This window comes from Aplosporella prunicola (genome assembly GCF_010093885.1).
Source record: "Aplosporella prunicola CBS 121167 unplaced genomic scaffold K452scaffold_26, whole genome shotgun sequence".
In the NCBI taxonomy this organism is placed as follows: Eukaryota; Fungi; Ascomycota; class Dothideomycetes; order Botryosphaeriales; family Aplosporellaceae; genus Aplosporella; species Aplosporella prunicola.
The window spans coordinates 320945-333415 of NW_022983554.1; the positions used below are offsets into that span (position 1 = coordinate 320945).

Sequence of the window (12471 nt, forward strand, 5' to 3'; positions counted from 1 at the left end):
GCAATACGAGCGGCACGGATTCCAAAAAAACGTCCGCGAACAAAACCTGCATTTGCGGACGGGTCCAATGCTACTCTAAATAAGGACCCAGGTCTGAGGGTGCCAAGCCAAACAGACCCGACAGTGTTAATTCTCTTCGATTCCGGGCTAAGACTTTAGGGGGCTGGTTACCCTGTGAACAAAGACCCGTCTGTCCATGGGGAGAGAAAAAGGGAGGGTGGGTGCGTGGGGAGGGGGTTTTTATAGGCGGGGCAGTGGCTCGTGCGTGGGTAGTTACGTCAGTGGTGCTGGTGCGGGTGCACGCGAGAGGGTTCGAGGGCTTTCTCTGTGGCGTGGCGGCTGCTGGGGTGAGGCGCTGGTGCCGGGATCAGCCACGGCGGACTCGGCTGCAGTAGGGGGTAGCTCAGCTGCAGAGTTGCTACTTTGTACGGCTTTGGTTTTCAAGGAGAGCACGATAGCAGCTCATGGAGCCTCTTCAGCGCTCTCTCGACTTGTGGCTCTATCTCAGACTTATCGGCGTCAAACATCCTCACCGAGGAGGGCTTCACCATGCTCGGCTGGCTGAAATGATGGCAGCAAGTAGACTGTCATTACAGGACTCTAGCAACATCTGGGTGCAGAGGAAGATGCTCGAGCCTACAACTTAACCACCAATAACGCTGTATGTATGTATCTAGTTCCCAGACTTCCTGCTGCCGCAGCGCAAGTGACGATGGCACACTAAGTTAAGGGGCGTCGACTAGTCTACCTCTATCCCCCTCCTCGCTGCCGCGACAGCAATAACCCCTCGTTTATCTTCTACCTCCAGCGGCTGGATCCCCCTAGAGCTTCCACTTTCTCGCGCCGTGAGTCTGTACTGCACCAGTGCGCAGCTCGTGCGACGGCTCGCCGTCAGTGTCTTGCCTACGCCAGGCGGGCCGCACAGCAGCAGGATGATGCCCTTGCCCTTGCCCCTGCCCTTGCCCTCGATGTTGTCGTCGAACGAGGCCTTGTACTTGCGCTGGCTGAGGCTCTCAGTGAAAACGCGCTTCTATCGTCGGCGTACTACTAGTTTTTTGCGTACGCGCCCTCTTAGTAAGTCCAGCTCATGATGTTGACGGTTGTTGAAGCGCAGTGAAGGGGCTGGAGCCTAGGACCTGGGTTAGGTCGCGGCAGGTTTATGATTGGGGCTCGTCTCAGTCCGAGCTGACAGTAGTGCATGTCCCCTGCGCGGAATGTTTGTTAGCCTAGACGAAGCAGAGCAGAGTAAGAATGGGAGTACCTGTGGGCTGCAGGCTTCAGCGTGAGGCGGGAATACTTCTTATATGCAATTTGCGCAGGTCTGAAAACAAAAGCTGCAAGGGAGCTGGACTGTCGGCCTAGCAGCAGAGCGAACCAACTGGAAGGCTCGTGAAGGCAAGAGAACGCTATTGCTTCCACCCGGCGCAGGCATAGGCTCCTCGGCTAGCGGCACTAGCGCCGAATCTCAGCGTATATAAACGCCGTCCCCCCACACCAAACCTTCTCCCTTTCTTCTCCAAGACCTTAACGGACGATCACTCACACCCTTGGCCTTCTCTCCATGGCTTTGGCTGTCCAACAAATCATCCAAGATCAACTCGTGTGTTTGTCCCTACCGGCGCGACGGCATTCAAACTAACATCCATGTTCTTGTCCTGTGGACCTGGATGACGAGTGATTGTTACATTTTCTCTTTCATGTCTATAGATCTAGATAGAAATCTTCAGCTCTCTATTTCTCTTTCAAGTGATTTCCAAAGCCCCTGTACCCGCGATACCGTCTTCGCTGTTCAGTGACAATGCCCCTCGCTGGCGTGCAGCCGACCTTGCTTATGAGCTGCGTCTTCGGAGCAATGCCTGGCTTCGCAGGCGTTGATACTTGACGTCATCTCCGCTGGAGCCTACCTAGGTGTCTGTCTGCCTGCGTGACCTGCCGCGAGCTGTCACCAGCTATCCCCTAACCTTCTCCTCTCATGGCCCGGCCCCCATCACGCTCCCTACCACCAACACCACCACGCTTTACACATGCGTCCTTGCCTCAGAGGCTTCACCTGGCCGCTACTGGTCGAGAACGTCAAAGAAACTGTGCTCCAGCAAGAAGCCTCGCTCCACGCTCTCGCCGCACTCACTGCACACACTCCCTACTGGCATCTTGCGCTTTGACAAAGGCACGTCACACATCTTCCTCTGACCGACCATGACCTGATTGACATCCTGCCGCAGAGTACGATATCAGCTGCTGCCGGTAGTGGCCATCATCATCATCATCGTGTCCAGGAACATTGCCGCGATGCCAAACCTACGCCGCAGTTACTCAAGGACGAACTGTGGAAGCGCCTCCCATTCAACCATTACCTGCTGTTCGCCATCACGACCTCCTCACCCCGGGTACATCAGCCTCCCGTTCAAGTTCTCGCACAGCAAAGACCAATACGGATTACCACAACCTCTGCACCTCGGTCTCCGACAAAGGAGACAACACCCACAACCGCCTCCCCCGCAGTAACTACACGTTCCCTCTTAATCTCTCTTAGCATCGTTCCAGCGATACCAGGGCACTGCCCTCACTGCTCCAGCCAAAGTCAAAGAGTACAGAATGCGGGAATGGTAGTAACGACGACGACGCACCGGGCGCGCCGCGCGGACCGAGGGATTCTGCTTCCAGTTCCTTATACTTGACTGGCGCAATTGTTAACAAGAATGCTGGACGGAGAAGGAATTTTCGGATCGGACCGTAACGGTAAAGATGCTGGGGGTGGTATATTAACGTAGTAGAGGGATCTTTCTTGATGGAGTTGGTGAGGTGGGTGGCGAGCGCGCTGTCCCGTCTGGCAGCAGCAAACCCTCCACGCTGAACAGCTCCACTATTCTCGGCCTGTGCTAGTCTTCGTTTTGGAGTATTCGATGATGATGATAATATACATAATTTTCCCTTGTCCGCTACAACATGTTTCCGGTTCCTTGTGTAGTGACTATGAATACGATACGTGACTGCCGAGACAAATAACCTTTCCTTAGAAAAACCATCATCACAGCTTTTTTGGGGTGTATTAGGTCGAAAATTAGTCAATAATATGCATCATCAGTAAATTCTAGGCATCATTGCTGGTCAGGGCTCTCTTTGTTTCACGCTTTGTCCGTAAACAGTCTAACATCTACCGCGCGTTCAACCTCCAAGGGAGCCGGTACTTTTTAAGAAACAACTGTTGTTAAGGACGGCCATTGCTTTGAAGTGCTTTTGCAGGCAAATAAACAAACACCCCAAGCTGATAAAGTAGGATAAATGATTTGGAAGAAGATGGGGTTGATTCCACGGAACTACAAAGCGCGTCCTGACACCCCTCTCCAGCCTTTCCTCGGACCTCGACCGAAGCACCATCTAGACAATCTCTTTGTTTCCATCCACATAAGCAGCAGACGATACCCTTACACCTCTCCATAGGAGCTCTGAATCCAAACTGCGAGTTGACATAACCTTTAGTCCGTTGCCCCTCCAGCGCGTGCAGCGCCGTCGCATATCCGCAGATATCCAGCATACCCGCGCCGCCGCTATCTTTCTTTGTTACATCGGTGGGATAGGCCATCTATACCAGTGTCGCTTGTCCATATCCCGATGAGCTGTCGGATTGGGTAAGCGACGAAGGTCATGGACCTATGGTGAAGAAGGAAGCGGAGACAGGCTTCAACACTTGGCTCACCAAGTTTCCCCTCCGCCAGCGGCAGTCTCCGCACCTCGTAGCCAACGACGACGATAATGCTTGTGGCTAAGCATTGGTATGCAACCCCAAGACTCGAGCCCTGCACGGCATTGAACTTCCACACAGCAACTGCCGCCAGTACCGTTATCGGCGATGCCGCCGCGGTGAAGCAGCTCGTTGCTGAGCGGTCACTGTCGCTCCAGCAGCGCCAACACTCTGGAGAGGCCAATGGCGAAGATGATTGTGCGGACGGGGGACGTCGAGGGCGCTGCTCCATCATTGCCATTTACCACCACCACCACCACCACCATGACCATCATGACCACCACGAGATGCCGGATTTGTATGAGGTTAATCACCATCAAGGCGTGCGGCATGAAAGACTTAAGGCTTGGTAGTACCCGAAAATCTTGCTTGGACGGGCTCTCGAAGGGCACTTGGGTACCAAGGGGGCTTCGTCCATGGTCCATCTGTGGTGTACCACAGTGCTCAGAGAAGCCATCCGTATCGTCTGATCCTCTCCCCATATCTATTTTGTTGCGTTGTACTCTCCTTGGCCCTAGTGAACAGTCAGTGACAGACTGAAAGGGTGCAACTGCCAGTGGATTGGAGTCGTAGGGTCTCAGCCAGGGAGGACGTACCTATAGTCCATGGTTACCAGCGTTTGCAGGCGCTGCTGTCAGGGAACATTCAGTACTTTGCTTGCCGCAAGGCATCCGCCCATCTTGGAGCAGCCAAATCGAGCCTTTCATGGATTCTTGGTACGCCAGTATCAGGCACCGGGCATCTGTACAACTGGTCCCAAATATCATTGTTACCGAAAGCTGCCTCGCCGATTCATGCTCTTGTACCTCGCTATGTGACGGTCACGACTGCCGGGAAAACTAGTGATAACTCTTGAACGCAACGGTGGACTTTCGGCGTCGCAACTTCCAGAACGTTGACTCTCTTCCAATTTTCAATTTCCGAATCTCTTTCCAATAACTGTTTTCGCTGTATCGTCGTGGCTGATAGAGTCACAAGAGGATCACTTGGAGCTAGATTGCGGAACTCAGAGGGAAGGGAGATCGGTTGATGCGTGTCTTCGGCTTTGCTAGACAGGAATGTTCTTCTACATGGCCATCAGCGAGAGAACCTTTCAAACTTTGGAGGGAGGTGAAAGACCCAGGGCCGACGCGAACCTCTTGGTTGGGGCTTACTCAAGAGGCGCCCAGTCAAAAGGTCGCTGCTGCTTCTATGGCGAAGCCGATTGTGACGATGCTGGCTGGGACTGCGCCTCCTGGGGCCCAAAGGTTGCTGCCATTCGGTGCTGGATGCTTGATCTGCTGCCTGTGTCTGGTACATATCTACCAAACTGCCTCCTCGCGCACGCGTGCCTTCCTCCGGTGTCATGTATCTCCGGAGCAATGGCCGCAGCGACTTGACTAAGCAGTCGAGGCCTTATAGGCAGCGACTTCCTCCGGAGGTTCCTTCTCTCTTTCCTCCCACACCACACCACAAAAATCCAAAAAAAATCCAAAAAATCTTTGCGCATGCCACTCCTCATTCGAAATCCTTGAGCTCTGCCACCAGCGCCACATGAGCTGAACGTTTTCTGAATTCGAATATGCGTCGCCGTCTTCGGCGAGTGCCCGTGATCAATCCGAACCCGCGCAGTGTATCCGGACCCGCGCAGTGTATCCGGGATGCCCGATCCTATGAGTGCCGGCCCCATGGCGGCAGCCCCCACTACTGGCGTCCGGGGATCGCCCCGATTATGGTACATTGATGCTCTTTCTCATCATCTCTCGCAGTCAGCAACTAACAGCTCTCCACTAGATATTGTACATACTCACCACCATTCGATGCAGTTCGGAATGTGAGGTCTTTGGGCACCAAACCGGGACGCTCTCAAACTATATGTTGGCGGTGGAGTTGTTGTTCTTGGTGGATGCGATATCTATCAAACATATCAAATAATTTGACATCTACTAACTTTTTGTTCTTAATTCGATTGACCAAGTGATTAAAAACTATCTGACATTGCAGGCCCGGCTGGTTTCCAAGGCCAAAGCTTCTCTGTGTTTTCGCATTCCCCGGCCGAACTTCCACAGCTGAAGTTGCTGTCGCTAGGTGCGGGCTGGCGCAGCTGCCGGGTCAACCGGCTCCGAGAGTGCGAGCGGATTAGATCAGTCCCACACACCCTTCTCGCCAAATACAACCTACCTACCTACCTATCTTTCCAGTCCACTCAACCTCCTCCATCCTTCACCTCTTACCCGACTTCTTGCGGACGCAGCTGGACTTGTGTCTTGTACAGCTTCCTCTATTCTCCCTCACGTCCCTTCACTGTCGACAAGCTCTTCCACTGGTTTCCCCAGTGCGGACAGACTTACACTGTGTGGCACACTACCGTCGCGTCGGCTAGCCGGTTAAAGTCCATTGCTGTAAGTACACTCTCCCGCGTCATTCCTTACTGTCAACTATAGTACCTAACTCTTGTAAAAGGTTGGAAACCTCATGCCTGAAAGAATGAGCGCCAAAGACAAAAAGCGGACGTGCCCTGATTGACGGCAAGTCGCCTCGCTGCTCAATGAGTTGATACCCCACGCATCTCACTGACCACCTTAGACCTCCCCCAACTTAATACATTATGCTCTGCGCATCGCACAGCTTTCTCCAGAGCTTCATCCGCCACGTCACTTTACAACTCAGTGACTCTGACAGCGACTACATTCGGATTCATTTATGCGGCATGCCTTTAGCAGGTCAAACCTCATCTAGTTGCAGTGTCGACTTCTCTCGGAGGGTTCAAGTGAAGAGGAACGCCGACACTGTCACTAAAGGTATGTGTTTATCCCCCTCTTTCTCAACATAGCATAGCCCATCTACATGATGATTTCTCTCTCTGTAGCTCCTAACGGGTCACCTATGGTGTCCTTGTGACGGAAAAAAATTGTTACCATATATCGTCTGACTTCCCAACATCAACTTTTCACTACGATGTCTCTATCGTCTTTGGCCAGAAAGCTAATATCTGTCGTGGTTCGACCGCATTGAAGTAGGTACAATCAAACTTCATTCTCCAGCTCCAGCCTTCCAGGCACAACCTGTACCGATCCCGCAGCCTGGCCTCTTCCGAACGATGGCAGACGATGGTATAAGACAACCAGGAGTCAAGACCTCTGCAGACCTCTATGAGACATTGCAGGGAGCATTGGAAACGTTCGTAGAGAGGCATCAGATAGAGATTTGGAATTAATGTAACGATTTTCATCATCAAGAACTCCTCTATGCAGATCCATGATGCGCAATCCTGTTGAAAGAGCTTTTAGCACGGTAAGAATGTTTAAATTGACCCGTCATTGCCCTTGTACTGCATGGATATTTAATTATAGGACCTAAGATGCACGCAGCGCTCAACCAACACCTACTTGCTACGAGCGCTGCCTGCCATGTCCGGGATAGTTAAGTGCGATGGGTACTGAAAGTGCGCATGACGTGACCTGTTCAGCCGCGCTTGCCCTTGCACCGAAAGCTCCTCACTCTCAGTCTCTCTTCCACTCAATCTCTTCTCCCTCCCTCCACCTCTTCTGCCAGCAACAATTCTCTACTTCGTGACTCTGACAGCGACTACATTCGGATTCTCTTCTTCCCGTTGAACTCTGACGGCACACTGCCGTCTCCTTCTAGTTTGCGTCGTCGGCATATTTTTACCTAAGAACAATTCGGACCTCCTATGGTTGGGCTTAAGAGGCCCATGAGCCAGATCTCGTCTTTCTCTGATGGCCCTGCTGCCAGGAGACCCAGGAACGCGCCAAGCCCAGCTTTGGGCACTCTGATAGCGACTACATTCGGATTCTGGGCCTCCGGCCATGGTAAGCAGCCTATGAGGGGCTAGACATTGTCTTTCGCTAATGGTTATGCTGCCAGGAGGCCGCGAAACGCGCCAAGCCCTTCAATGTCTCTGGTCAACAACTCTCATACGCAGACATGGCCAAGAAACCCAAGCCCACTGTCGCAGTATGGCTCTTCAGCCAACACCTATCGACAGATGCCAGCATTCAACAATCATGCATATCAGATGGCGGCCCAGATGCATGCTCAGCAGATGTCCAACCAGTCTCCCCATCAGATGTCCATCCGCACGACTGACGTAGACATTAAGGACACTCCCTTCAACCCTGTTATTAACGCTACCACTGCAGGCGCTAGGCGCGAGCCGGGGAACCGCAGGGTTGGCAGTGCAGGCTTGTGCAGCCGCGCCAGTTCATTCGCTCCTGCACTTTCGGTCTATGCCACCGAGCGCTGCCTCTCCCCCACCTTTCTGTCCCTCACCAGATTATCCCGGTGTCAGCTCTTCCACAACTTCCAAAGAAACACCCGCCGGCCGCCAACACAACCTCTTTTTCAAATTTCATCTACTCTCTGACACACCTTGGTGACAGCTCGAGCTGTCGCCCCAGCCGTAGGCCCGCTATGCGAAGGAACCCACGCCAGTGCCCCGGGACAGCCACACATGCAACGGCCTGGCTGTTCTGGGGCCGCCTAGGGCCGCGGCCTGGGATAATGTTCGATGCATTTGCGCTACGGGCTCGGGTTGAGACAGAGGTACGTCGCTGGTTATCCTATACTTGGTTCTATCGGAATGGTATTGACATTTGCCTGCTTGTACAGCTCCCTAGAAGCCGCTCTGGCACAGACGTGGAGACGCACCTTTCGGCCTCGAGTCAATGGGCATGCTCGGCCTGCGAGCTGAACATCTCTCTCCAGCACACCTCTTATGCAATACCGGCCCGATGACGCTGCTTGTCAACATACATGGATGGAGTTCAGGCTCTTCACGCTGAGACTCATTCGCCATCTGTTTCTCAAGAACAAAACGCCATGGCCCAATGCATTTGGACAGTCGTTTCTCGGCGGATCATCAAGGATCAACTGGGAGGATCTTAAAAGCGGCATCCAGCCTTTCGGACTACTCAACGTCTCTTTCCTCAGTGACACCCAAGGAACACATTGGTCGAGTAAGCACAACTTGCAATGCTGTTAACAGACACAAGTACTGACATGTACAGGCTCATCTTTCTCGCAGTCGCAGCCGAACATTCATCCTCAAGAGCTTCCATAGCTGCAACTTTCTAATTCCACACCTTGGGCTTCTTCCCTCGACTGTCGTCAGTTCCAATTCAAGTTCTTTCTGCCAGTCTCCACGTCTATACAGCTTCAAGAATAGCGGCAAAGTCAACAGGTTATCCTAGAGGAGTCAGACCAAGGACGTTGGTGTGGATCGGCTGATACCCTAAGTAGAGGCTGTGATGTTACTCTTTACCATGTACGTAGATGCAGGAGGGCGTTAGCAATACAGGTCTTTGTTTCTCAGGCCCTCGGGCGGCTCCAAGTTTCAGTGACTGTGAATGTTATCGCTTTGGGTGCGGATCCGGCACTCAGCTTCGTCAATGTATGAGATCTCTTACCCTTTCAAGAGCCGCACTAACACCTTATCTTTAGTATGACCTTCAGAGCGCCAGACAACTACTCCTCGCGATAGCATACCTAGAGGTGGTCTATCTCGCCCCTCGCGCCGACCGCGGCCTTGTTCTTTCCAGTTTCTACCGCCGATCTCGGCTCTTCTAGCCTCCCCTCTCTTCGATCCTGACCTTTAAAGGCTGCGCCACCGCTAGTGGAGCTTCTACTCCCGCCCTCCATGGTCAGCTTGTCCGCAATGACATCCCGGCTAAGACGACACAGTGCGTCCGGAAGGAGAGCGCCGGAAATACCGCGGGAGGTTATCGACTCACAGAAGGAAAAGATAGGCGCCCTACTTCTCTCCCCCGAGTTATGGGCCCCTCTATCCCTCGACCCTGATCGCCGGCCCACCTGGCGGCGGTTTCGCGGTGCATCATGACGGGTAGTCGGCGCGGGAGGTCATTAGGGGCCCACGATGAGCTTCAGCTGACGGTCCGCTCGGAGCGGCACCGCGAGATCAAGGATGCCCCGGGCCGCAATGGGCGTGGAGGATGTGCAGCGTGCTTGCTTTGGGGTTGTTGGGACTTTGGTCTTCGCCTTCGTGGGCAAGGTTCCTCTGGGTGGATTATGGAAAGCGGGATACGAATTGCATTTCGGGCCTCTGGCCATTTCACACTTTCGCTCTCTCCGCTTGATTGTGGCTTAAGTGCTACTGCGTGGCCTTAATGCTTCTACATACGCTCTCGAGCATCTAAAGCCTACAACGTTGAGTATCTTCGCTGCTAAAGAAAAGTGTTCCGCATCATGAAACTCTTTACCGTGACCTCACTACGAATCATTTACAGCTTCCACAACGCCTTCTCTTTCGTGTTATAGTGGTAACGCAGCCGGTTCTTCCAACTTGACGCGCTGTCCCACCCATCGTCATACGACGATCCTCGCCGTTGTCCCTTGTCTTGGAACAAGCTGTCGCACTCCTCGCAGTCGAGACTGGCAACGTCGACAGTTAGGCTTTATGAATGCTCAGTTCCTCGGGCGCATGGCACTTTGGGAGACTTCGTTCGTAGTTGGCGGCCGTATGGCTGACACGCCGATACCAGGGCATGGTTTCGAGCACCTAGGGCAGGTTCGCATCGCGATGGCTGTTGAAGTCCTGCTGGTCGTGTTTTGAAGTTGTCGCGCGCTTCGGTTTCCGCTCCTGGTACTGAGTATAGCCGTCGCCTCGGGTAAGGGTGATGTGGCGGAATGGTGCCCTGAGCTTGTAGTGGCTATCTGTTAGGCCGAACTGGTTGGCGGTCTGGATCGTTGTGCGATAGTCCTTTGCTACATATCCAAGCTTTTGAGCGAACGGCGAAGGCTTGTGGGGTTTAAACATGTGGAAGTTGCTTGTTGCTAGCGAATAGTAGTGATGTTGAGGAGCGTGAGGTAGGCTCTAACAAGATCGCTGGTTGATCGAGTGAGCAGAGGAAAAGTAGTCCAAGTACTGCTGATGCTTGTTGCTGGCTGCACGTGCACGAGCTGTTGGTGACTCGTAACAGTCGCAAGATCGGCTGAGTCACAAGTAGGGGTTATAATTTTAGAAAGCGAGACCATCTTTCGTCCCTGGGGCTCACCCCCCAGGGACATTTGGTCAATTTGAAACGATACAGAGAAGATTAGCATGGCCCCTGCACTAAGGATGACACGCTTAATCAAAGAGAACTCCCGTTTTTTTTGGAAACTCGTGTGCCGGACTGGTCGTGTGTTCGAATCTCGGTGGCCCCCTCAACCACCTGCACTGCCTTTTTGTGCCAAACCTCTACCCTGTTATCGACCACCCTTGCAGCATCCCGCCCTGTCGGGCTATTAGACCATTAGTTCATGCTGGTTCTTTTGACGCTAAGCTTGCTCTCCATGTTGACTTTGCTTTTTCCTGCATTTTAAAGCGCCCATCCGCCTGCTTCTTCCCCGCTCTGCTCCTCCACGCCTACAAGGCCGCTTCCAGTCCTTAATTGCGATTCTGTGTGCGTCCAGATGACCACTCCTATGTTCTGTTGGAACAATCCACCATGTTCTCTTATTTTTTACACAATCAGCCAGCTTCGCTGTCCTCCTCGACGGGCTTTGTTGGAGCTGGAAAATGCTTTGTGGTATTCATGTGTTGATCTTTTCACAAAGAAGATCATGTTGTTCAATAACAATAGCTTTATCTCCGCAGACCTAGCCGCAGGCTGTTCATGGCCCTTTTCACGTATTTGAGGCTTAGTTTGGGTGGCTGGAGCCTGGATTAAACCAGGATGGAGACATGCATCTACGAGCCACAAATTTTAGACAGGAAGCGCAGGATAGTTTGTTAGGCTTGAGCTGCGAATCTCGACATGGGTATTCTAAATTACGGCTTCACGTTCAAAGCTCACTTAAATTTACCTGACAAGCTTGAAGGTATAAGAAGAAAAGGTGTATAGTTTCATCATAATTTCACAGTTTGCATAAAGAATCAGAATTATGTTCGGATCAGCGTCCGTCCAGTGTTTTCATTGCAAGAAAGCTATCAAAAGGCCGAACCATTACTGGCACCGTCTACTGCTTTGGGTGGATATTAGCCTCAGGACGTACAATGTAGCAAGTGCAGGGCTGGAAAACCTACGTACTCAAGTACCAGGGATCGTGGTGCGGTAATGCTAGCCTGCAAGTAGGGAAATCAAAGCATATGATCGAGGCAATCAGACATGCTCTCATCAGCATGTTCTGCTCTACGTACGAGCTGCAGAGCTAGATTCCTCGTCTACCACATGAAGCGCATGCGGCGCGGGAGTAGGTCTTGGCGATCCTCGAATACAATCAGAATACAAGCAAGAATGAAGATGACAGCGTAGCCTAGGAGGGGCAACACTAAGAGGATCAGGATGATCTGAAGAAGTTCTGGAAACATTTTGGTGGCGATGTTCTGGTTGCAAGACTGATCGGGTATCGTCGCGGGTAAGTTGTTTGCCAGTGATGGAAAGGTTGGGAGTTACTCTTTTATATCTCGATGGACAAATTAATTTCTGGGCATGTTAGTGGCTGCTTAAAACCAAGTAGTATTACCACAGGCTGATGCAAACTCTCGCCTTGTATGGGGTTTTGAGGAAGGACTCAGCTTTCTTCGGATCTGCCTCCTCTGTCAGTGATGAAGTCTTGGCTAGATAACCTATACCAGGACAATGCAGCTCTTACCTTCCGTCTCAAGGCAAACGCAGAAGTTATTTTACTGTTTAACTTGCCTTGGTACCTTATAGGGCCTAAGTGGCACGTCGTCGACAGTGGTGGGTGGGTTTCTGGAACAATGAAGCTCTTCGCAACGACAGCAG

At 52.4% G+C, this 12471-nt stretch overlaps 2 protein-coding genes across 2 annotated transcripts; one reads left to right on the forward strand and one right to left on the reverse strand.

The window, feature by feature from the left end:
• Positions 1-4758: 4758 nt before the first annotated feature.
• On the reverse strand, positions 4759-5558 carry K452DRAFT_96949 (uncharacterized protein). The gene has a single exon (XM_033547370.1). It carries the CDS (start codon positions 5460-5462, stop codon positions 4932-4934), a length of 531 nt encoding a protein of 176 aa, XP_033393632.1. The 5' UTR covers positions 5463-5558; the 3' UTR covers positions 4759-4931.
• Positions 5559-7403: 1845 nt separating this feature from the next.
• K452DRAFT_339590 (uncharacterized protein) lies at positions 7404-8108 on the forward strand (the record flags this gene model as incomplete). Its single annotated transcript, XM_033545318.1, has 2 exons — positions 7404-7490; positions 7620-8108. Exons 1-2 carry the CDS (start codon positions 7416-7418, stop codon positions 8106-8108), a joined length of 564 nt encoding a protein of 187 aa, XP_033393633.1. The 5' UTR covers positions 7404-7415.
• Between the last annotated feature and the right edge of the window lie 4363 nt (positions 8109-12471).